Source organism: Urocitellus parryii, chromosome 15, assembly GCF_045843805.1.
Source record: "Urocitellus parryii isolate mUroPar1 chromosome 15, mUroPar1.hap1, whole genome shotgun sequence".
NCBI lineage: Eukaryota > Metazoa > Chordata > Mammalia > Rodentia > Sciuridae > Urocitellus > Urocitellus parryii.
In genome coordinates, this window is record NC_135545.1 from 33,667,556 (window position 1) to 33,690,181 (window position 22,626).

Consider the following 22,626-nt stretch of genomic DNA (forward strand, 5'->3'; position numbering starts at 1 on the left):
TATTTAACCAAGTCTCTCAAAAATTACTGTCTAGTGAATATTTTTGCCATTACAATACTGCCACGAACAACCCTGTACATATTTTTACAACTGCAAATTTTTCTGCAGTATGAATTCTTAGTTTATTTTTTTAAAAAAGTTGGTACTGGAGATTGAACCCAGGGTACCACTGAGCAACATATATCCCTAGCCCTTTTTGTTTTTTATTTTGAGGTAGGGTCTCACCAAGTAGCTGAGGCTGGCCTCAAACTTTCAATCCTCCTGATTCAGCCTCCCAAGCCTCTGGGATTATAGGCGCGCACCACCACCCCCAGCTAGTTTATTGTTGAGTCAAAAACATGCTCAAGTTTTGCCACATTACCTTCCACGATGGTTGAACCTGATGTACTTAGGAACAGATGGGGTTTGAAAACGCGGACCTGGGATGGTTTCGGCCTCCGAGCAGCAGGTGGCACTGCGCGCGAGCCTCGACAAAAGGGGCAGAGGCCGCGCTGACCGACTTCCGGTGGCGGAGTCGGCGCAGGCGCGGCGCAGCTGTCGCGGGGCCGGCTGGACGCGGGGCGCAATGCCGTACGCCAACCAGCCCACGGTGCGGATCACGGAACTCACCGACGAGAACGTCAAGTTCATCATTGAGAACACGGACCTGGCGTAAGGCCGCGGAGGGGCGAGGCTGGCGGCTCTGGAGCGGGGGGAGGGAGGGACCTTCCCGAGCCGCCCGGTGCCAGGGTTGCGCTGGGGAGCCTGCGCGCGGGGCGGCCTGTCGCGGCAGCGCCACCCTCACGCCGCCGCTCGGGGTTTTCTCCTTCAGAGTGGCCAATTCCATTCGGAGGGTCTTCATCGCCGAGGTGCCCATAATAGGTAAGCGACCCCCTGGTTGCCAGAACCGCCATTCCCGCCCCCATTCCCTCCGCCCACCTGGGGCTCCTGCCTCCAGTCCTCGGGTGGGGCTGGCATTGGGGGTGCTGAGAAGACGGCAGTGCTGGAGACTTGATCAGGCCCTGTGCCCTTGATCCCGTGGTCACTGCTGGCCTTCCTGGCTCCCTCGGGCCAGTTAGGTCCACCCTTACCCTGTGGGTGAGGAGCGTAGGCCGGCTTGGGTTCCAGTACTGTTTTCACTTGCCGTCTGTGCAAACCAGAGAAGGTAAGAGGGCAAGTTATTCAGCTTCCGCATGCTGCAGGTAGTCCTCATCTGCAACGTTCAGACACTCTACGCCTTACTGGCTTCTAGCAAGGATTAAGTGAGGTCATCTGTAAGTGCTTTGCGATCGCTGAGCCTTTTCTAATGATCTGTTCTTCCGCTGCATATATAGAGCATGTAAGAGCCAGGCATGGTGCCAAGCACTGGAGGTGCAGGGCTGTGTGGAACAGCGTTTCAGCCTTCTTGGAGCTCACAGTGAAGTTGCAGGGGGAAAAAAACGAATCCTTACACAACATTGGTGTAAGGTAGACTGTGGTCAGGACAAGAGAAGCATAGCCACAGTGAAGCTGGCACTTAGTGGAGGGAAAACTTGTCTCTGGTTGGGATCCAGCCACTCTGCTGCAAGTGTTTTATACACTGACCATGCGTATGTAAAATTCAACAAGTAGATTCTAAGTGTCGGCTCAAAGAAAATGGGCCCCAAAACAGGAAATATAGCTGCTGTTTCAAGTGTTCATGCTTTTAAAGAAATAAACAGATCAGATGATTATAGAACAAGAACATTTTTAGTTCATCCACATCACCACTCCCAGTCAAGTTTATCAGCTCAGCCTGGACTGCTGGTCCTCCCCCTGCCTAATCCCTGCAGCCTCTGGGTATGTTTCATCCTGAGCAAAGAGAGTTGTACTTCATGATGTACTTCTGGGTCTAAATGCTGCTTTTCCCACAAATTTGGTTTTACGAATGACATTGAGCACCCACACTAGAAATGCAAAGGATCTCAAGACCCTGCCTTGGGCATTTTCAAAGGTTGAAGTAGAGATAAGACATGCACATGTCACAAGGCAACATGTGAGAGGTGACTTAAGGGAGCTCTGGTGGTTTGTGAAAGCAGTTCAAAGGGAGCAATTGATCATAGCTGTAATAGGAAGAGCAGAGAATTCTTGGTTTTTAGGCCAGGATTTTAACCTGTATGGAGGTGAGGGGGCAGTAGAGGTAAAGACATTTCAGGGAATGGAGATGGGAGAGTAAAGAAGCAGAAAAGCTTGGGTCATGGTCCTTGCTTGGGTTGAGGAAGTGTAGCAGGACAAAGCAGGTATCTGGTCCTCTTCTGACCTCTGTTACTAGTGTCTGTGCCCTAGTAACAGTTGGGCTGCAATGCTGTTTTACTTCTTGACTTAATCATGTGCAGATGTATATGTGAGGACAGTTGTGTTTAAGTCAAGCTTATTTGAGAGTACAGTCCTTCCTCATCCACCTCATTGTTGATAGGACTGTGCCTTACCCACTGAAGAAATTCAGTAAACATTTATCCATTGAAAGATAGTGAAGTTCTAAATTGGGTGATCTGGTCATTGTATCATAAAATAACATATGACCATAAGTCTGTTATTTCTGTGAAATTTTCCACATTTTAAAAAAATATTTTCAGTTGTAGATGGACACAATGCCTTTATTTTTATGTGGTGCTGAGTATCGAACCCAGTGCCTCACATGTGTGAGGCAAGCGTTTTACCACTGATCCACAACCCCAGTCCATTTTCCATAATTTTTAAGTGCCCCAATAGTTTTTGGATTTGGTGTTGGCATAGGTTGGCTTCTCACAGAAATATTCAGCTCAATGATATGTTCCCATTCCTTTTATATTCTTTAGGTGAGTGTCAACCCCCTGCATTATCACCTGGGCAGGGAGGTGGAGTATGGGGTGTGTAGTTTTTGTTAAAATCCAGATTCCTAGGCTCTGGTGCTGTGGAATCAGCCTCTGGCAGCCTGGCTCAGGAGTCTGCAATTTAGAAGCATCAGGTGATTTCTGAATCTTGAGCACACTTGTTTGAATCTCTGATGAAGTTGGTGACTTAACTACTCTTCATTTTTTTTTAGCTATTGACTGGGTTCAGATTGATGCCAATTCTTCAGTCCTTCATGATGAATTCATTGCTCACAGGCTTGGTGAGTGCTGGTGTTGGGAGAGTGAGGGGAGAGTACTATGCCTGGTGTCATAGGAGGAGCCCCTCAAGGGGAATTTAGGTTCTTGGGTTGGCGTTCCTGTTGGGTGTTTTTTTGTTTGTTTGTTTGTTTTCCCCAGAACTGGGGATTGAATTAGGGGGCTCTGTACCACTGAGCATACATTGCCCAGCCCTTTTCTGTTTTTTTATTTTGAGACAGGGTCTTGCTAAGTTGCCCAGCTGGTCTATAACTTGTGATCCTCCTGCCTCAGGCTCCTGAGTAGCTGGGCTATAGGAGTGTGCTATCATGTCCAGCTGTTGGGTCTTGTTTAAAGTGCTTTCTGTGTCTTACAGGACTAATTCCCCTCACTAGTGATGACATTGTGGACAAGCTGCAGTACTCCCGGGTAAGTGTGTAATGGGTTGACTGTGGAGGAGGGGAGAAGCTTCAGCTCTCTGAGGGATCTTTTCTGACCTCTTGCTTTTAGGTTGATATTTTAGAAAGACATGTGAAAATGTCGTCTAAAGCCTGAAGTACATCCAGGTTCTTGGTTCTGATGGAACTCAGATTGATGAGAGGTACCCAGGGCATGAGGTGTCTTGTTAGCCACACAAGAGGGCGCATCCATCGGAATGTCCATTTATGCTGAACAGTGGGTTCCTTCCTTCCTCCTTTCCTTCCAAAGTGTGTCTTCCCAGGGTGGAGGCCTGGCAGCCTAAAGGGAGGCAGCAGAAGGTTGTGGTGAAGATAAGGAGTACAGAGGGAGTGGGAGCTGCCCAGAAGAATAGCACCCGAGGCACTCACATAACTAACTGGTGCCTGCCAGATCCATGCCTCTTCCTGTAGGTGATGCTGGTTAACATGGCCAGGGTAGGATCCCTGGCTCCAGGGTCAGGTTTGTTCTTTGATGATTTTATCAGGAAAAAGTGGGAGATTAGGTTTCCTCCATGTTTTTATAGGGCTGCATTAGATAACAGTCTGAGTATGCTTTCTTGGTGGCTTTGGTGATCCTTGAATCAGCTCATTCTCTGTTTCCAAGGGCATGTGTTTGTGTTTTTGTTTTTGTTTTATTGTGTTTTTTTTTTGGGGGGGGGGTTCTTGGTTTTTTTTGTTGTAGTTAATTTGATACATCTTATAACATAATTTTTTTTTGAGAGAGAGAATTTCAATGTTTATTTTTCAGTTTTCGGAGGACACAACATCTTTGTTTGTATGTGGTGCTGAGGATCGAACCCAGGCCACACGCATGCCAGGCGAGCGCACTACCACTTGAGCCACATCCCCAGCCCCTAACATAATCTTTTTTTTAAGAGGAATATTGAAGCACACAGAAAAATATGAAGCTAATAACGTAGTGCACTTAACAACTTGCTTTTGTGTGTGTGTGTGACAGAGAGAGACAGACAGACAGACAAACTGGACACTGACCCCAGTGGCTCCCACGTGGTAAGCAAGGGCCATCCCTAGCCAAGACTTTTGTTGTTGTTTTGTTTTGTTGGAACTGCAAATTGAACCCAGGGGCACTTGACCACTGAGCCACATCCCCAGACTTTTTTATTTTTTATTTTGAGACAAGGTCTCGCTAAGTTGCTTAGGCTCTCACTAAATTGCTGAGGCTGACCTCAAACTTGGGATCCTTCTACCTCAGCCTCCCAAGTCACTGGGATTATAGGGGTGCATCACCATGGCCTGGCAAGACTTGTTTTTAAGAAATAAAACATGGATGTTGGTGGAGATAGTTGTACCACATTACAAATAATTTGGCAATGTCTTGCATAAAGATATGCATGTCCTATGGCCTAGCAATTCCTTCCATTAAATTTTCTTCCAGTATTATATTTATTGAACAAAGATGGTATGGGTTTTTTTCAGCTCATCTTTTTCTAAAAATCTACAGAAAATTTTGGGAAAAATATTAAACATTCTTTTATGTTTTCTCTGTAGTTATCAGTTGTTAATAGTTTACTACAATCACTTATTTTCATATCTGGTGGGTTTTTTTTTTATGAACTATTGGAAAGTAAGTTACAGACATCTGATCCATATCACCTAAATACTTTTCAGATACTACTTCTTTTTTTTTTTTTTTTTTGGTGGTGCTGGGGATTGAACCCAGGGCCTTGTACATGTGAGGCAAGCACTCTACCAACTGAGCTATGTCCCCAGCCCCTTCAGACACTTTTTCTAAGAATGGTATTTTCTTATATAATTACCCTATTATTGTGCCCAAGAAAATTAGTATTAGTTATATATATAATATTTATATAAAGTATATATTCATATTTTTCTAGCTATCCCCAAGATATTCTTTACTGTTTGTATGTATATGTGGGTTGTGACATTGTCAAGATTTACTTGGGGGGGCAGGGGATGTGGCTCAAGTGGTAGCGCGCTCACCTGGCATGCGTGCAGCCCGGGTTCGATCCTCAGCACCACATACAAACAAAGATGTTGTGTCCGCCAAAAACTAAAAAATAAACATTAAAAAATTTCTCTCACTCTTTCAAAAAAAAAAAAAAAGATTTACTTGGGGGCTGGGGTTGTGGCTCAGTGGTGGAGTGCTCACCTAGCATGTGTGAGGCACTGGGTTCGATCCTCAGCACCACATAAAAATAAAATAAAGATATTGTGTCTACCCAAAATGAAAAAATATATACATAAAAAAGATTTACTTGGTTGGTAGAGCTTTTTAGTCTTTGCATTTGGTTATCTTAGCTCTATGGTCTTTTTAGTATACTTTTTGGTATACTTTTTATTTTTCAGGTTGAGTTTCTTTTCATATTTTATCTTCCTGAATATATTTTGATTCTTCCCTTTCACATCTTTAAGAAGGATCCAGTCCAAAGGCCTGAGTTGCCTTCCTGCCCCATCTGTATACGACTGCAGAGTACCTAGATGGGAGCCCTAATTATTTCTTCTTCCTCATCATCTTGCAACATCAAAGTGTGTTGGGGTTTTTCTCACTGATGTGAGAGAGAGAATGGTTTTTGTGATTGTGTTCTCCTGAGTTTCTTCTTGCCCAGAGTTAAATTGCTGCAGGAAGTCCCTAACATAGGAATAGGTGGTTTCAAGAGTGACTTATTTAAAGAGTGGCAAAATATTGCTGAGCACAGTGGCATATGCCTGAAATCCCAGTGGCTCAGGAGGCTGAGGCAGGAGGATTGTGAGTTCAGAGCCAGCCTCAGCAAAAGTAAGGTGCTAAGCAACCCAGTGAGACCCTGTCTCTAAATAAAATACAAAATAGGGCCGAGGATGTGGCTCAGTAGTCGAGTGCCCCTGAGCTCAATCCCTGGTACCAAAAAAAAAAAAAAAGTGTCAAAATATTGACATTTACAGGAACTGAGTGATAGTTACCTGACATCAGTTTATTTTACTCAACCTCTCTTTTTTGTGTATGCATGAAATGTCATGAGATTCTTTAAAAATAGGTCAGTAGCTAAAACTTGAAAAGTGCTTTTTTCTTTTCTTCTTTGGCTTGTTATATTTTAAATGGTTTCATTCCCAAGCTGGTCTTCCTAGTCCGTGGCAAGCTGAACCACTGCGCATGGAGCATCCTTTCCCTAACAGCCTTAGTCCTCGGAGGAAGGTACTCAGGCCAGAGGACGGTTAGCAGTTTGTGTCCCTGTGGTGCCTGGCAGCGTGGGTGCGGAGGAAGCTGGTGTCAGTGTGCATGGGTTGGCTGGAAAGTTGAGCAGCGGAGTGGAGTAGCAGATTGTCACAGCCCAGAAAGCCTGGAGACTGGTCAACCCATTGTTTTTAGATGAAGAAATTTAAAGGCAGTGGATATTAGAAGCAGGGAGTCTGGTGGGGTTCACTGGCTCACCACACACGTATTCCTCCTTCTCTTCCTACCTCAGGACTGCACGTGTGAGGAATTCTGCCCTGAGTGCTCTGTGGAGTTCACCCTGGACGTCAGGTGCAATGAAGACCAGACGCGGCACGTCACATCCCGAGATCTCATCTCCAACAGCCCCCGGGTCATTCCGGTCAGTGCCTGAGCCCATCCTCCCTCCCCAGGGTTTTGTTCTTGTGGTGGCTCCACATGGGCCAGGTTGGAGTGGATCCTAGTGAGTCATTGACCTTCCTGTGCCGTGTCTTGTTTAACCTGACGCCTGGAAGTGCTGATTCTGGATTCTTAGGCAGAACAGGATAGGTGCCTTGTGCCCTGTCTCCTGAGGAACCTGTAAAGGCCATGGGATTATTTTGACTAAACAGTATCACAGGAGCATAAACTGGAGTGGAATCCCTGGGGGCACCTCTGCCACCACTTTCTCAGGTGTCATTTCCCTGCTTGACAGATTGTAGGCTGGAGGTGCTGGGAGATGGCTGCCAGAGGGGCACCTGGCGGGGGACAGGCTAATAGATGCTTCTGTTTGGGCTCCAACGCAGGTGACATCCCGGAACCGAGATAATGACCCCAACGACTACGTGGAGCAGGATGGTAAGGGGCTGGAGGAGTGTGCAAACATTTTCCTGAGCTGTCACCACATGGGCCAGAGGGGCAGGCCAGACGCAGCCTCTCGTGCCGCCAGGTCTCCTTGTGACTTGGTTCTGTTTTTTCTGTGTGTGTGTGTGTGTGTTGTGTTCTGATCGCACTCCAGGCCAAATTTACCTCTCCTGGTCCTTGACTGACTCACATGTCTCCTTGCAGACATCCTCATCGTCAAGCTGAGAAAGGGCCAGGAGCTGAGGCTTCGAGCCTATGCCAAAAAGGGCTTTGGCAAGGAACATGCCAAGTGGAACCCCACTGCAGGGGTGGCTTTTGAATATGATCCCGACAATGCCCTGAGGCACACAGTGTACCCCAAGCCTGAGGAATGGTATGTTCCTTTCAGAAGTGAAGGTGGGCATTTAGGGCTAGAGCGGGGGTGGACACAACTGCTAGTGAGCGAGAGAGGGTTGGCTGGCTGTGAACGTCAAAGAGCAAAAGCAGCTGCCTTATTGACCTGTGTTTGACCTCAGGCCAAAGAGTGAATACTCAGAGCTGGATGAGGACGAGTCACAGGCTCCCTATGACCCCAATGGCAAGCCAGAAAGGTAAGACTCTGGTCCTTTCCGGGATGTGGGTACAGGCTGAGTTAGGCAGTCCCGCTCCTTCACATCATAGTTCCCATAGCTGAGGGAGGCCCCAGCTGCCCAACAGCCTGTGATGTGTGCACATCCCAAGCCCTTTTTGGTAACCATGAGAAAGAGGAACTCTCCGCTGACCCAAGCTGTTCCTATTCTGCCTTGAGCTTCCAAAGAAAAGGCTGTGCAGGTCCAAGTTCAAGGCAGAAACTGGCCACAGTGCTACAGTGCAGAATATGTGGGGCTGTAGCAGATTCACTGCTTACTTGATTTTCCACTATTTCCGCAGTGTAGAACATACATGGTTGTTTTGGGAGTCTCACAATGCATCTTGAAGTAACATTAGCCTCCTTGAGGGCCTGCAAAGAGTTTGGACCACTCTGCATAAGAGGTTTTAGATGAAGGGAGGTCAGCCAGTGCTAAAGTCAAGTTCCTTACAGGAACAAAGTTGAGACTCAGAGGAAGGGTAGTCCCTGGCCGAGATGGGGCGGGCTGGCCAGCCTGCATCCAGGGCTCTCACTGGATTCTTGCTTTTTAGGTTTTACTACAACGTGGAGTCCTGTGGTTCTCTGCGCCCTGAAACCATTGTTCTCTCAGCTCTCTCTGGATTAAAGAAGAAGCTGAGTGATTTACAGACTCAGTTAAGCCACGAGATCCAAAGTGATGTGCTGACCATAAACTAGCTTCAGCTCACCTATTTCAGCAAAAGTGGGGATTCCAGATAGTAGTTGGGTTTCAGGTCTTTGACACCTTCTGGTTTGGGGTCTCTGGACTGCTATTCAAGCCTCATGACAGGCCATCAGTGTCAGCCAGAGGGGGGCTGCAGATTACCAGGGATGCCACTGGAATTTAGGGTAGGACAGTTTTTACTAGACAGTTAGCATGCCTGTCCCTATTTGTTAAGGCCCAGTGGTATTCCCCAGCACCCAGAACATCCCTCCCATCCCATTTCCTAGCACCCCAGTAGGGGGCATACTGCTTCCCCTCTGAGAACCACTGAGCTGGACTCCTCCTGGTCATTCCAGCTCGTTAATACCCTTTCCATCCAAAAAGAAGGGATTTTCACAGCTGGAGCTTAGGTTTTCGGTGTTAGGATTGAGTGCTAGAACCTTCATTTAGGCAGGTGATAAATGCTCCTGGCTCTTTCCCCAGAGCCAGGCTACTGGCACCTCAAATTTCTGGGTGTTCATAATTTGGAAAGTAATCCTTTAGGATAGACTCTGGCTGTCCCCGCCCTCCACAATAAACATGCTGTTTGAATGCCTTCCCCTCCAACAGCCTGATCCTTTTGCTTGGTGTGGGGGACCGCAGAAGCAAAGGCCCCTTCCACCTGTTTCATTTCTCCTTAATGAAGGTTCTGGCCCTGGCCCCTTAGCGTTGTCTTCAGGTAGGAGCTTACCCAAAGCAGTTAATGAGGCAGCCTGGAGAAAACCAGAGTTCAGTCTAGAAAGGAAGGGGTATTTATTGATTAACAGTAGTTGTCTTTTTTAAAAGTTTTTATTTTTGGCAATAAAGAGCACAACATAATCTCCTTCATGCGTCATCGTGCCACTAGCTGAGCCAGCCAGCTTTACCACCAGACCCAGTCCTGTGGACCCCAGTTCCCGCTGCAGACTAGCTTACTCTGGGTGGTCATTCCCTGGGTCACATCAGAGCTGAGCTGGCTGTGCCACCTCCCTGTCTCTAGGGCTCCTTTGGGAGGGGTCCTCTTGCTTTAGCATTCTCCTGCCACAAACGTAATAGTGGTTATTTACAAGAAGGTCTGTTCCCACAAATCCGAACCCTAAAGTATTAAAAAACAATAAACAAAAACCACGCAACCAAAGGTTTGATGTGAATAGAAAGATAGCCCTTCTGCAACGGTAGTCAATAAATACCAGCACTAGAAAATCAGTTGCTTTAATTGCATTTCAGCAGGGAGCCTCAGCACCATGTGGGGAAGAGAAATGGGGAGGTGGTGGTTTGAGTGCTCTGGCATAGGGTGGCCAAACCCATGGCAGAGGGTCTCCCTCTCCTGGGGCACTGTACCCCAGTCAATGAGAGGGCAGCAGGGGTGCTCCCCACAGCAGTCCTGCCGCAGCCGCCTGGCCTGGCGGCAGAAACGGGCCCCAGCCATCCTCCACCTGGCTGAGGTAATAAGCACCCCTACCCTGAGGACCACTTCTCATCCTGCTAAGCAGGAAGGAGCCTGTGCAGAAATTACATTTTAAAACCAGATTTTTCACCTGAGGCATCAACCAGATGTCACCTCTGCTTAAAACTCCAAGTGCAAGGCTGCTAAGTGGCATTCTGGAAGTTCGGATCCTTCCTGTGCCACTACAGGCCCAAAGGAACAGAGAAGCCACCTGCTGTCTTGGCCACTAGGCTGCTTGGGAAAAGTCAGCAAGCAATGCCAGCCTTGAGTTCTGATTGTCCCCCTCCTCTGGCCCTGGCAATTCAAGCAGGTCCTGGCAGCAGGAGGGCTGTACCACAAAGGACAGGCAAACAGCTGCCCTCATAATCTTTATAACAGCCTTGACCATGGCCTGGTCATGGGATTAAAAATGTATGTGTTGGCGGGAAGGGACAGGGGGGAAAAATCTTAATATAGAATATGTCATAAGCCATAAATATTAAAATCATCAACAGGATATAGTCCATGGTGGCTCCGGCCCCTCACATGCTCAGGCGGTGTGGCCAGCGCTTTGCCTTGCTCCAGCCTCACCCTCGGGGGCAGGGAGGGAACAGCTTGCTCCCTTTCTCCAGGTCTTGGCCAACAGCCTCTTGAGGCCATCCACAGTAGGCTGTAGTCTGTCCTGCAACAGGCAGCCCCCAACAGTCATTGGTGCCTGCCAGCCCTGCTGTCACTGGGAAGGGGTCTTTGCCTCACTGCTGTCCCCCTGGCTGGGCTTTGGCTTTAGCAGGATGAATCTGTCGAGAAGGTCCGTTTCTGAGCTGGCCTGGGCTGCCCCGTACCCCTCACCTGTGGGTATAGAAACTGGCTCAGAACTCAGATCCAGGTCACAAGATGTGCCCTCCATGGGGGTGGGGCACGGAAGCAACTCACCGGCATAGCTGGAGGCTTCGGCTATGTTCTGGGAACCCGTGATGTGGTGCCAGTAGGCACTGCGGGGCAGCATGGTAGTGGGTGTGCAGGGATACGAGTAGTGTTCAGTGCCCTTGTTCAGCAGCTGAGGGGCAGAGGGGTTCCTTCCGTCAGCTCTGCAGGCAGTAGCTTGCTCTATCCCTGAGTAGCCAGCCCAAGACCCTGCCTGTTGACTGTGCACACCCGGATAGAGACTTGGCTGGCAGACCCCAGGCACTCAGGCCTGCCCACCCCTGCCGCCGGCCTCCCCTGCCCCCAGCCTCCCCTGCACCCGGGGCTGATACCCACTGCCTCACCCTCACATTCTTCTCCATCTCCAGCAGGACCCGCTTGTGCTGTTCGGCGATGGCCAGGGTGGCACTGTGGACCCGCTGGTATATCTGCTCCCCCTCCTGTGTCTGAAAGGTGTAGAGCCCTTCCCCAGCGTCACACATCCTGAGGACACAGGTGGCAAGGTGGTGGAGACCCTGTGCTTTCTCAGGCTCTCCTGCACACCAGCAGTGGCCGCACCGGGCCCTCTGGGAAGCAGGGGGCTCTGCTCCCAGAGCCTGGCCACATAGCACACATGTGCCATTTTCTGTGTGCCAGCTGGAGGTCTAAATGCTTCACAGAATTAACCCATTCTGTTTCCCCACCACCACCCTCTGGTCTTCCCTCTTAATAGTTCCTCATTTTGTGTTTCCTTAAATGGTTTTTACAGATGAGGAAACTGAAGCATATAGAAGCTGAATAACAACCAAGATGATGCAGAGGATCATACAGAATTTTGGGGGTTCCAGTCTGGGGCTACTCCATCCTCACTATAATTTTATGAAGTTAGGTACTTTATTATCCCAGGAGACAGATGAGGAAGCCGGGACCCAAGTGCACAATCACAAGTAAGTGCCGGTGCCAGCACTGGATCTGAGCCCAAGCAGTTAGACCTCTGGTACAGAGCCTCGCCCGCCCTACCTGCCCTGGGTGAGTTGCTTCTCTGAGCCTCAACTTCTTCATCTGCATAATGGGAAACCACACTCCCCTTTGGTTTGTTATGCTGATAAGTAAACAAGGTCCTAGCACAGTGCCTGATGCAGAAGAGGTCTATCATGACGATGGTGGTGCAGGATGGGGAGGCAAGAGGGTCCTACCGGCCAGCCTCGAAGGTAAAGCGTGTGGCATCCCGGCCATAGCGGCGCAACGAGCAGAGGGGCCACGAGACGAGCTTCACACGGGGGTTGTGTGTGTCCCAGAGGTAGATGTTTTCGTGGGTGATCTGCAGCTTGCACTCGCCGTACACATCGAGGTTGGGGCAGGGCAACAGGAAGACGTTGAAGCGATCTGCAGCAGGAGAGGCAAGTGGCCTGGAGCTGCCACGGGAGGCGCCTCCTGCCCCGCCCCCACCCCCCAGGTCCAGGGCTCACCTGTCTGCTCGCACTGCACCCCTGGGGCCAGGAGGTCAGGCTCTCCCAGACTGATGTCATTGAGCCGTGACCCCAGACACTCCACAGACAGTGTCTTGTACCATTCTTCTGCCTCCAGCTCTAGAGAAAATGGCATGCTGCCAGCTCAGGGTCCCCAGCAGCCCACCCCATCCGCCTTGACCCTCAGTTACCCCACCTTGCAAGGCAAGGAGGGCAAGGCCATGCCCCCTGTCTGCCCACCTGTCCCTCAGACACCCACACCGCCACACCCCCTCTCCGCCTCTTGGCCGAACCACTGACCACGACCAGTCCAGGGAGCCTAGAGGAGCCTGCGGCCTGGGACCTCACCTGAGTCGCAGGTGAAGGTGCGCGCCGAGTCGTCTGTGAATATGATGGCCACTGCCTGCCTCTTGGTCTCCTTGGGGAGCCGCGTGACACACTTCACATTGCTGATCTCTGTCACCTAGGATGGCATCCATAGGGACTTACCAGGCTGGAGCACCTCCCTCTGCTTCCCCACAGCACTCCCCCACCCCTGCCCCCACCGCCTGGAGGATGTCCTTGGACCTCCCAACAGTAGGTCATCAATGCTCACAGGCGCAGGGAGCTAGGCCCTGGCCCCTCACCTTGGGGCAGCCTCTGAGGCACACAGACTTCTCATCCGGATACTTCTCCAGCCGCTGGGGCCCCTTGCTGGAGGATTTCCGGAACACCAGCCAGCACCTCCGGTAGATCTGGGGGGAAGACCGCAGGGGATCAGGCCTCCCTGCCCCTCCACCAGCCAGCACAGCTGCAGTTCCCCTCCCTGCTGCAGGGGGCAGTGCCACACCGCCCTGCCTGCAGCCTCAGCCTGGAGAAAACCTGGAAGGTAGTAACTGGTGTGATACCTCCCTGGGGAGAGGCTCCCTCCCCAAATAGCAAAAACAGCCATTCTCTCCTGGCTCCGGAAGGCTGTTCCACCATTTACTGTGAGCACAGCTCTGAGCCGATGTGTGGGCCAGCATTTCCCAGTGGTTCCTGTTTATACATTTTGTATTAGCGCTTCCCAGTTTCAGAGTCACTCCCGAGACAGTTCTATTACCCCATTTTACAGGTGGGGAAAGTGAGGCACGACAAAGTCTCATCTGGTAAATGGTGGTGCTGGTTGAAAGCAGGCTGTGGAGACCCAGAGCCTCCCATCGTAGCCACTGCACAGGCCATTGCTGCCAGGGCTCCAGCCACATGGTCTCCAAAGACAGGGAGACCCTGGTCAAACTGCCCTGGTCCTGTTCCCGGAGCCAGGCCAGGCTCTTGGTGTTGGTGCCACCATTCTTGTCCGCAAAAGTTTTCCCTCACCCTCTTGTCATCCTGATACCAACCCTGGAATATAAGGAGTCAGGGTTACATCCCTGCTCCCTCGGGGAACCAGAGGCCCCAGGAGGTGAAGGTGCAGAGCTAATCCAGTGGTGCCCCCCATCATGCTGCCTTCCCCACACGGCTTCCTCCCTGTCCCACCACTGCCAACGCCCTGTGTCCCACTCCCCCTAAATCCTCCAGAGCTTTAGAAACTCCTCCCAAGGGGCAGGACAGGGGCTGACCATTCTCCAGGGTTAAAGGGACAAACTGACCTACCAGACACCTTGAGGGGTGACCACAGCCACCTACATGAGCTACTGAATGGACTCGTCTTCCAGGGGCCCCTCCCCCATGGGATGCCTGCTCCTTCCAACAGGTCCAGAAGCCTAACAGGCCTGTTCCCCGGGGAATCCCTGATGCCGCTCTCACTGGCAAACAGAAAGGACCTACAGGGTGCCCCAGTGCAAAGCAGGGGAGGCCAGCGGGGGCCTGGGCCACAAACCCAAGGCCTTGCCCCTTCCCTAGCCATAATCAGTCATGGATGCATCAGAGACTTGGCAGGCAGGGTCACAGTGGGCCTAGGTAGTCCCCAGAAAGTGCCTAGAGCCTGGTCATTTCTGGCTTCTGCCCAGGACACTTGAAGGCATGAGTGCCCCTGCACGCTGACCCTGGCTCAGCCCCTGGCCCATCCACCTAGCACAGCACCCTGAGCATCTAGCTGCAAGGCTCCTTTAGGATAGAAATTGTTTTATTCTAAGAATCCTCACTCAAATCCTGGTGCCTCCTTCCCAGAGCTGCTGAACGAGAGGACAACCACAAGAAGGGACAGTGGATGGACAGCGAGCGCATGCTGCTGGCCCTGATACACCCTGCCAGGCTGGGCCCCACGCAGCCTGCAGCACCAGGGGCAGCAGCCCGAGGCCTGAGCACCCTGGTTGCCTGGTTACAGGATACACACTCACACCGCCCCAGGGAGCCTGACTCGAGAGCTCCTTCCCACTTCTCCCAGGCCTTTGATCAGCGCTTCAGAAGCACTCTGCCACAGCTCTGCCGGGGAGGGAGGCCCGGTAGGTAGTGGGGTGGGCTCCCAGCCCCTCCAGCCCCTCCAGCGCCTCCGCTTCACCTCTGCAGACTGACACCGGGGGAGTGAGGCTCGGGTCTGCAGAGGGAAGCTGAATTCATGGAAAGGAGTAACCCAAACACCTGGCCACACCCCACTTCACAGCCCCTCTCCCTGGCGGTGCCTACCTGTCCACTTGGGTTCCCAGGGCCCCTTCTCGAACAGGTCAGATACTGACCCCAAGTGGCCGCCCTAAGGCCAGCACCTTCTGGGCAAGCTCTGCCCTAGGCAGGCTTCAGCCCAGCTGGCCTCTGGGGACTTCGAGGTCCAGGCCATAGGAATGAGGAGTGGGTTTAAAGCTGGGTTCCACCTCCCTGGCCTCCCCACCCGGGCCTCAGCCTCTTTGTTCTGTGCTGGAAGTCAGTGACTGAATCCCTGTCTAGGGAGAGCACAGGGGTCCACGCTGCCAGGACTGTCCCCACTAGGCTGCACTCGGAGTTGGGCTACAAATTCAAATCATGCCACCAGCTCTGCCCTGCAGGACCAAGGGCCCACCTGATGGCAGTGAGGACACTGGCCCAGCACATAACACAGCCCTGAAAGGCCCACGAGGGGAAGAAGGGCTGCTACGCCCCTCCCCAAGGCCATCCCTTCCCACCTGGTACCCAGGCTGGAAAGCAGGTGCCACATCCTTGGCCCCTCCTCATCCTCCGCCCCACTCAGGCTGAACTGGGAGCCCTGGAGCTTCCTGGAGCCCTGGAGCTTCCTTCCAGGCAATGGGGGCGGGAAGGAGGAAAGGACCCGAGTCCTGAGGAGAACAGACTCAGTGGCTGGGGTCACCAGGGCTTTCCTTCCTGCTGGGGAGGGGCAGCTGCCAGCCCCTTCACTGGAGGTGGGGAAGGGTCTTCAGGGGAGCAAAGGTAGCTCTTGGACTAGCCAAGATCATTCAGTGGGTCCCTGGGGGCCCTGCTCACGCCTTCTAGGGGATCTTCCCCAGCCGGGTCTCAAGGCTCGGGGGAACTGGTGCACATCCTAGAAGCCTCATCTGCCGCCCCTCCAAGCCCACCACCAACTCCTACCATAAGTTCTCAAGTACAGGCCAGGTAAGTGCCAGCTCTGCCCCTCGCTCTCCTGGCCCAGTTCCCCCAAAGCACTCTGCTTTCCAAACACTTCATTACCATCAGAAACACCCCGAAATGTACATACTCACAGGAGAAAAGCAGCGGGAGGCAGGGGAAGGTGTGCTCTAGGGAAAAGAGGCCCCCAGAGGTGGGGGGCGAGGGGCAGGAGGAGCAGGGCCGAGGCAGCGGATCCCGCTCAGCCCGCCCTCCAGGCTCTGCTGCTGCTGCTGCTGCCCAACTTCAACAATAGCGGGAGCCGCCTGCCCACCGGCCACCACCGCTGCCCAGCGGCTGGGATGCCAGCCAGCCGCGCAGGGGCGGGGGCTGCTGCGGGCCGAGCTGGGTGGCACATGCCCAGCAGCCCGCAGAGAGAAGTCTCAAGACCACAAACGCACACGATGCCCAGGCGGGCGGGCGATGCACGCGCACGCCATGCCTCCCGCCCGTCCCTGGCAGGGCCGCGGGCTCACCCCCAGCTTTCGGCTCTTCATCTTCACATAGCCCTGCTTGACGATGTCGTTGAAATTGGTCGCCATGGCTGTCCCGCCGTCTCCCGGGTGCTAGGCCGGCCGAGGCAGGGGAGGGACGCCCAGGTGGCCTGGGTCTGGACTCCTCCGATCACCTGTGTCACCTGTTCGGAGGAGCCGGCGTGGCGTCCGTCTGTCGTCGGGCCGCTCCTCACCTCGCCCGCGTCAGCATTGTTCTAGCAGCTCCTGTGCCCGGCGCCTGCTGCAAACGCAGATGACAGCGAGATCAGAGACAGTGACATCTCTCTCCCCTGGCTGTCTCGCTCGCTCTCTTTTTTCCTTCCTCTTCCCACACTCCTCCCTCCCTCCCTCCCTCCGCCCTTCTTCCTTCCCTTCCCTCCCCACCCCAGGGCGACAGAACCATTCAGGAAAACCGAGGTGGAGGCAGCGCGAGAAAATGGTCCAGCCCAGTCCCTCCCTCGCGCGGGGCTGGCGGTTAACCCCTTCCTGGGCGGGCTGGCTCCTGCTCCCACCGAGGAGGAGGGCGGAGGAAGGGTGGCCACGAGCTCCCCCCCAACAGGGGCTGGGACCCGGAGCTGGGTCCCTCGGTCCCCACAGCTCTCGGGCCACTGGCCCTCTCCCTGTTACAACTTTGGGGCAGACTTGGGGCAACTTGCCAGAACAAACCCCTTCCCCGGGCAGCTGAGCCCCAGGGACAGGGCGCCTGGGTGGGGGGTAGTCCTAGGACAGGGCCCAGGGTCTGACGGCTGAGCAAAGCCCACACCCCGCTCCCTGGGGTTAAAGACAAGGGGCCTCGCAGACTCCAACCCCTGCCCCACCGGTCCTCTACCTGACTCTCTCCAGCCGGGAGGAAAGCTGGGGAGCACCACCCAGGCCCCTCAGGCCGGCTCCAGGCCCCTGGACTTAGCGCTCCTCTGGGTCCTGCTTCCTGGGTAGGAGGGCAGAGTTCAATGGGGCGGGCCCCCAGATAAGCCTGAGGAATGTGACTGCCGGCTGGAGGTGGCCGCTGTGGGAGTAGATGTCTCACCCTGACCCTGAAACTGGGAAAACTGGGCCAATCTGTGAGGGTGGGGACTAGGCCCCAACAGGCCACTGGGTCTGGTGGGGCCAAACAGCGCCTCCATGTTCTGAGCATGGGCAGGAGTTAATTTCAGGGAGACCAGCCTGGGTGCAGGGCAGAAGATAGAGTCCAGCGGATGCAGAAGCCAGTGTGGGCACCAAGCTGAGCTCAATATGGGACTGGAAATGAGGGTACCAGCAGGGTCACTTCAAATCAGGCAGATCAGTAGGTAACACAGATTCAGGGGGATCTTAGCAATGACTGTCTAACAGCCTCATTTTACAAATGGGAAAGAAACTTATCCAGAGAGGGTGAGCCATAGGACTAAGGTCACACAGTAAACCCAAGGAGTAGCCAGAAATGAATGATAAGTTTCAGGATGGGAGATGGAGGCCAGCCTGGGGACAGATTACCGTCCTCTGGACAACTCTGGCTGCCTGCTACCACCTAAGCCTTCTTGGCCACAGAGCCTCAGGGACAGGGCTTGGCCAACCACGTGGCTTCCCGTGTCTCCAGCATTGCTAGGTGGAGGTGCAGTAGCATTTGGGGGATCAGCTTGGCCTCTGCCTGGATGGGGCCCTGGGGCAAGCATGCTGCTGGACCTGCGGCCACCAGGCCTTAATCAGTCTCCTGGAGGCCAATCTGTTGAGTCCCTAACAGGGAACAGATGGGACACCACAGTGAGCACACACAAACCAGGGGAGGGCCAGAGGGGCAGTGATCCCCTGTTCCATGTGCCACTCTCAGCGGCCCTCCTGTTCATTCAATTTGTCTGTCCCTCCCAAACCCAAGTCTTCCACTTTGCTCTTGGAAGGTCTGGTCCCCACTGGCCGTGCCCAACCTGGGCTCCGGCAGTCAGAGAGAGGTCGGTTTTCCCAGCTCTGTCCCCACTGCCTGCCTCCTGAGCTGCCTTGTCACCAGAGCAAGCGCTGGCTCCCTGGAGCTCCCAAGGGGACTAGCAGGCTGGACACCGCTGTGGTCCGGCGCCGAAGGCCCCTTCCCAAACCCATCTATGAGAAGCCACCCGGCCCCTGGGTTCATCCAAGGTGGCCAGCAGCCGGTACAGCCAGGAGTGCGAATCCAGCCAGCTGTGCAGTCTGGACAAGCCACTTAACTTCTGCGTGCCTCAGTTTCCCCATTGGTTAAAAAAGCGCAAGCTACCTTCTTAAATGAGGAGAGGAATCCGGAAGACCCGATGTTCACTGCAGACCCAGAAAAACTGCCTTGAAAAACTCCTAGGGCTGCTGATTCTGGTTTGCTTTTTTCTGAAAGCAGCTGCCCAGTCAGGGCTGGGCAGACCCCGCAGCCAACCTTCCACCTCCCGTCAGGCCTGTTCCCTCCGGTGCCATCAGACATCTTCCCAGTGCCAGCAGGGAGGGACAGTGGCCCCAAGCTCTCAGAGTGCTCCCGCTGTGTCTGGCACAGCCCTACACATGGCCCTGGACCCTAAGCTCCAGAATCAGCCGCAGGGATAAACCAGGAAGCCTGGGGGCCAACGTCCTGGCATCTGACCCCGGCCCCCAGTCACAGCAGCTCCTGGCCACACTCAGTCCCTCATGAGTTTGTAAAAGCAAGCCCCCACCTGTGACCCAAAATGGTATGGTACAGGGATGGGGAATGGCCAACAGGTGGACTCACAAATGTGACAGGCAATAAGGTCAAGGGGGGACCTAGACCCACCCATTCCCTAGAGGGCCTGAACCTGGTGAGCAGGAAAGTGCCCCCACACTGACCCTGTAAAGCCCAGAGAGCATCCCGAGGCAGAGGGATGCAGAGGGCCCCCGCCCTGCCCAACCGTGGAGCCGCTGAGCCTCCAGCAACCTCCCAAGTCTGCAGCAGGGGACTGCCCACTACTGCAAGAGGATATGAGGTCCTGGGCACTGGACCAGAGGCCTGGAAGCTCTGATCACCTAGAAGAGCTAAGTGAGTGTCCAGCAGCCCCTTTCACAGTGCTGGTGGGGGCCCCAGCCCTGTCCCAGCCTCACATTAATGTGGCAGCTCCACCCCAGACAGGCCCCCACAGCTTTTCAGAAAGAGACAGGTACGGTCCCTCTGCTCCCTCTGCTCCCCGGGCAGGCAGGTCCCTGCCCACCTGCCCCATGGGCAGCCACTCTGAGCACTCCCTCCCTGGATTCTGCCTGGAGGCTTTGGCTCCAGAACAAACGCTACTCGCTGAAGCTGGCAACCAATGACAGAGCAGGAGCAGATGCCCGCCTGGCTGGGCCTCCCCACCCGCCAGACAGATGGGATCTTATCAGAGCTTCAGGGACAGCCCTACCTGGACACCATCTCGCTGTCTGCCTGCCTCCACCCCACAGCAAAGATCCTATCAGAGGGTGGATTCTCTCCAGCACCAGGGACACTTCCCATTACCTGCTCGCCTGGCTCCTCATCCCCAGTGCTATTGTTACCAGGGCCCCGGGTATGGGGCCACCACCAAAACACTGCAGGTCCCATCCTAGGTGACATAGACATCAAATACCTAACTAGGCAAAGGGACATGTGAACAGCCATAGTATCCAGATCCTGAGCCCAGGAAAGTGGTGCTATGTCACTGCCATCTATCCTCTTCCAGTGTCCTACCACCCCCCAGCACGCCAAACTCCTTTCCACACAGGCCCACTATACCTGCTGTTCCCTGCCTGTGACACTGTTCCCTCACAAGTTCTCAAGGTTCATTCCACTGCTTCATTCAGATTTCAGCTCAAAGGTCACTTCCTCCAGGAGGCCTTTCCTGACCACCCTGGCCAGAGGAGCCCTGCTAGTCAGCTCTCTCACGACATCCAGTGTCACTGTGTCTTGTTCCTTCATCTGTCTACTCCTCAGCCACAGAAAGACATCTAGGTTGGCAGCTCCCTGATGGACAGGCCTCTTCTGTCTAGTCAGAGCTCCAGCCCGGCTCCGAGGACACTGCCGAGTGCTGAGAGAGGTGCTCAATATTTGGGGACTGAACAAACATTTCTCTCTAGGTTTTTCTTCCTCATCCTTCCACCACCACACATCTGGCTGCCAGCTCAGTTCCAAAAGCAAGAGTGCCCTGAGGCCCAGTGCTGACCCTCATGGGCAGCAGAGTTGTTAGAGGAGAGCCAGCAGGACTCAGAACCCAGTTTGGTTCAAAGCTGCCTCAGGGGACAGTGTGCTGCTGACGCTGTGTCCAGGTTTCACTGGGTGGCCCCACCTTGGCTGGGGTTGTTAGGTGAGGTCATGCCCAGCCTGCTGCCTTCCGGGGAGTAACCAGCACCCAGGCATAGAAAGGAGCACTTGGTCAGAGAGCTTACAGCTTCTGGGACCCACCCCAGATGGGGGGCAGGAACTGCCTGTCCTGGACCCAATTCCCCTGAAAGGGGTCACCTGAAGCCTAGTCCCTAACTGCTCTTAGTGGAGTGTTCTAGAGTAGACTCTGGCCCCTGCTCAGCACTATCAGACCTCACCCAGCCTGAGCCCTCCATTCAGGTGCCCTGGCAACTGTCCTGCCCTGAACTATGAGGGCACCACATAGTAGAATGAGGTGCTCAACCTCAGCTCATGCCCCTTTGCCATGACAGAAAGCATTTAACTGGAACCAAGGCCCTGGGGGAGAAGGCCCCAGGATGTCAGGGGAGAAAGGGTCAAGGGCAGCAGGCAGTTGGCCATGAGTGTAAGCAATGGTAGGCACCCCATCTTCAGGTGAGGGTGGGCAGCGGGGCCAGTGCGGGTGGAGCCATAGTCTCTTGGAATTTGGAGAAGTTGAGCAAGCAGGAGGCCATGGGGGGGGGGGTGCCGGGAATGGGGCTGGGAGGGCGCCAGGGGCCTGGGTTTCTCTGATGAGGTGTGAGTGGGTGCAGGTGAGGTCAGATCCTGAGCTGGGCTTCCCGGAGCGGAGAACTGGGGGTGGGGACAGTTCAGGGGTAGTTTTAGGGCCCAAGAACTGGCTTGGGGGAGCGCGTCTGAGATCCCTCCCCCTCACAGAGTTGGAAGGCTCGGGGGGGGGGGGGGGGGGGGTTGGAGAGTCCGCAGGTTCCGGAGGGGCCAGGGGATGAGAGCTGCCGGGGGTCTCGCGGGTTCAGCGCGGCCTAGGTCCCCTCCCGGCCCCGCGCCCCCTATTTACCTGGGCGCCGAGGCCCGGGCCGGGGGCGCTGGCTCGGCGGGGCCACGGGGCAGGCTCATGCCCACGTCACGGCGCGGCCGGCGGGGGCGGCAGGCGGCGGCGCCGGGCTCCAGGCGGGGACGGCGAGGGAGGCGCGGCCGCAGACTCCGCTCGGCTGGGACTGGGCTGCGCGGCTCCTCCGCTGGGGCCCGCAGCGCCGCCCCGCCCCCAAGGCCCCGCCCCCGGCCCGCCCCCGCCGTATTCCTCCGAGTTGCGGGGCCTGTGCTTGTGCGGGGGCTCCCCACCCCTTCAGGGAGCCCTGGGAGCCCGGCTCCGCGCCACCAGGAAGCCCAGATCTCTGGGCTCCAAAGCCCAAGCTCACATCGCCTTTCGGTCCCTGAAAGCTGAATTCCACATGAGCTCCCCGCCCCCCAAATCGCACCCTCCCCAACTTCTTCAGAAATCACGGACACACCCTTGCTCCCCTGTCTCCTCCCGGGGCCCTCCATAGCCCGGCCGCCTCCTTGTCCCAGTGACCTCCTCCACCCCTCCAATCGCCACCCACTGGGCCCCTGTCCTGCCTGGACCCCAAATCTCAGGCCTCAGCTGTGCCAGGTAGGGATAGGGACCTCTTCCCCTCCGGGGTTTAAGTCTGTACCCAAACTAGGGGTTCCGTGAAGGTGGTCTCTGGACCAGAAGTTTCACCATGAAACTGTAGAAATGCAATTGCCCACCAGACTCCAGACCTAGGAAATAAGAATTTCTGGGGTGTTTCGGCCAGAAATCGATTTACCAGACCCACAGGTGACTCTGTTGCAGGCTAACATTTGAGAAACCCTGCTTCAGACCATAAATA

The 22,626-nt window shown here is 54.3% G+C and overlaps 2 protein-coding genes across 4 annotated transcripts; one reads left to right on the forward strand and one right to left on the reverse strand.

The window, feature by feature from the left end:
- Positions 1-495: 495 nt before the first annotated feature.
- Polr2c (RNA polymerase II subunit C) lies at positions 496-9,192 on the forward strand. The gene is made up of 9 exons (XM_077793083.1): positions 496-651; positions 812-861; positions 3,023-3,091; positions 3,442-3,494; positions 6,946-7,074; positions 7,478-7,529; positions 7,740-7,908; positions 8,051-8,125; positions 8,694-9,192. The coding sequence occupies exons 1-9, from the start codon at positions 566-568 to the stop codon at positions 8,836-8,838; spliced, it is 828 nt and encodes a 275-aa protein (XP_077649209.1). The 5' UTR covers positions 496-565; the 3' UTR covers positions 8,839-9,192.
- Positions 9,193-10,388: 1,196 nt separating this feature from the next.
- On the reverse strand, positions 10,389-21,863 carry Dok4 (docking protein 4). Of its 3 annotated transcripts, XM_026395715.2 has the most exons (9): positions 21,792-21,863; positions 16,627-16,885; positions 13,267-13,374; positions 12,989-13,103; positions 12,641-12,760; positions 12,368-12,557; positions 11,537-11,675; positions 11,202-11,325; positions 10,389-11,117 (listed from the first exon to the last, which is right to left on the reverse strand). In XM_026395715.2, exons 2-9 carry the CDS (start codon positions 16,690-16,692, stop codon positions 10,999-11,001), a joined length of 981 nt encoding a protein of 326 aa, XP_026251500.1. In that variant the 5' UTR covers positions 16,693-16,885; positions 21,792-21,863; the 3' UTR covers positions 10,389-10,998. The 3 variants fall into 3 exon arrangements, with proteins under 3 accessions (XP_026251500.1, XP_026251497.1, XP_026251498.1); XM_026395712.2 differs by having other exon boundaries at positions 10,389-11,325; XM_026395713.2 differs by lacking the exon at positions 21,792-21,863 and adding an exon at positions 17,474-17,537 and having other exon boundaries at positions 10,389-11,325.
- Positions 21,864-22,626: the final 763 nt, after the last annotated feature.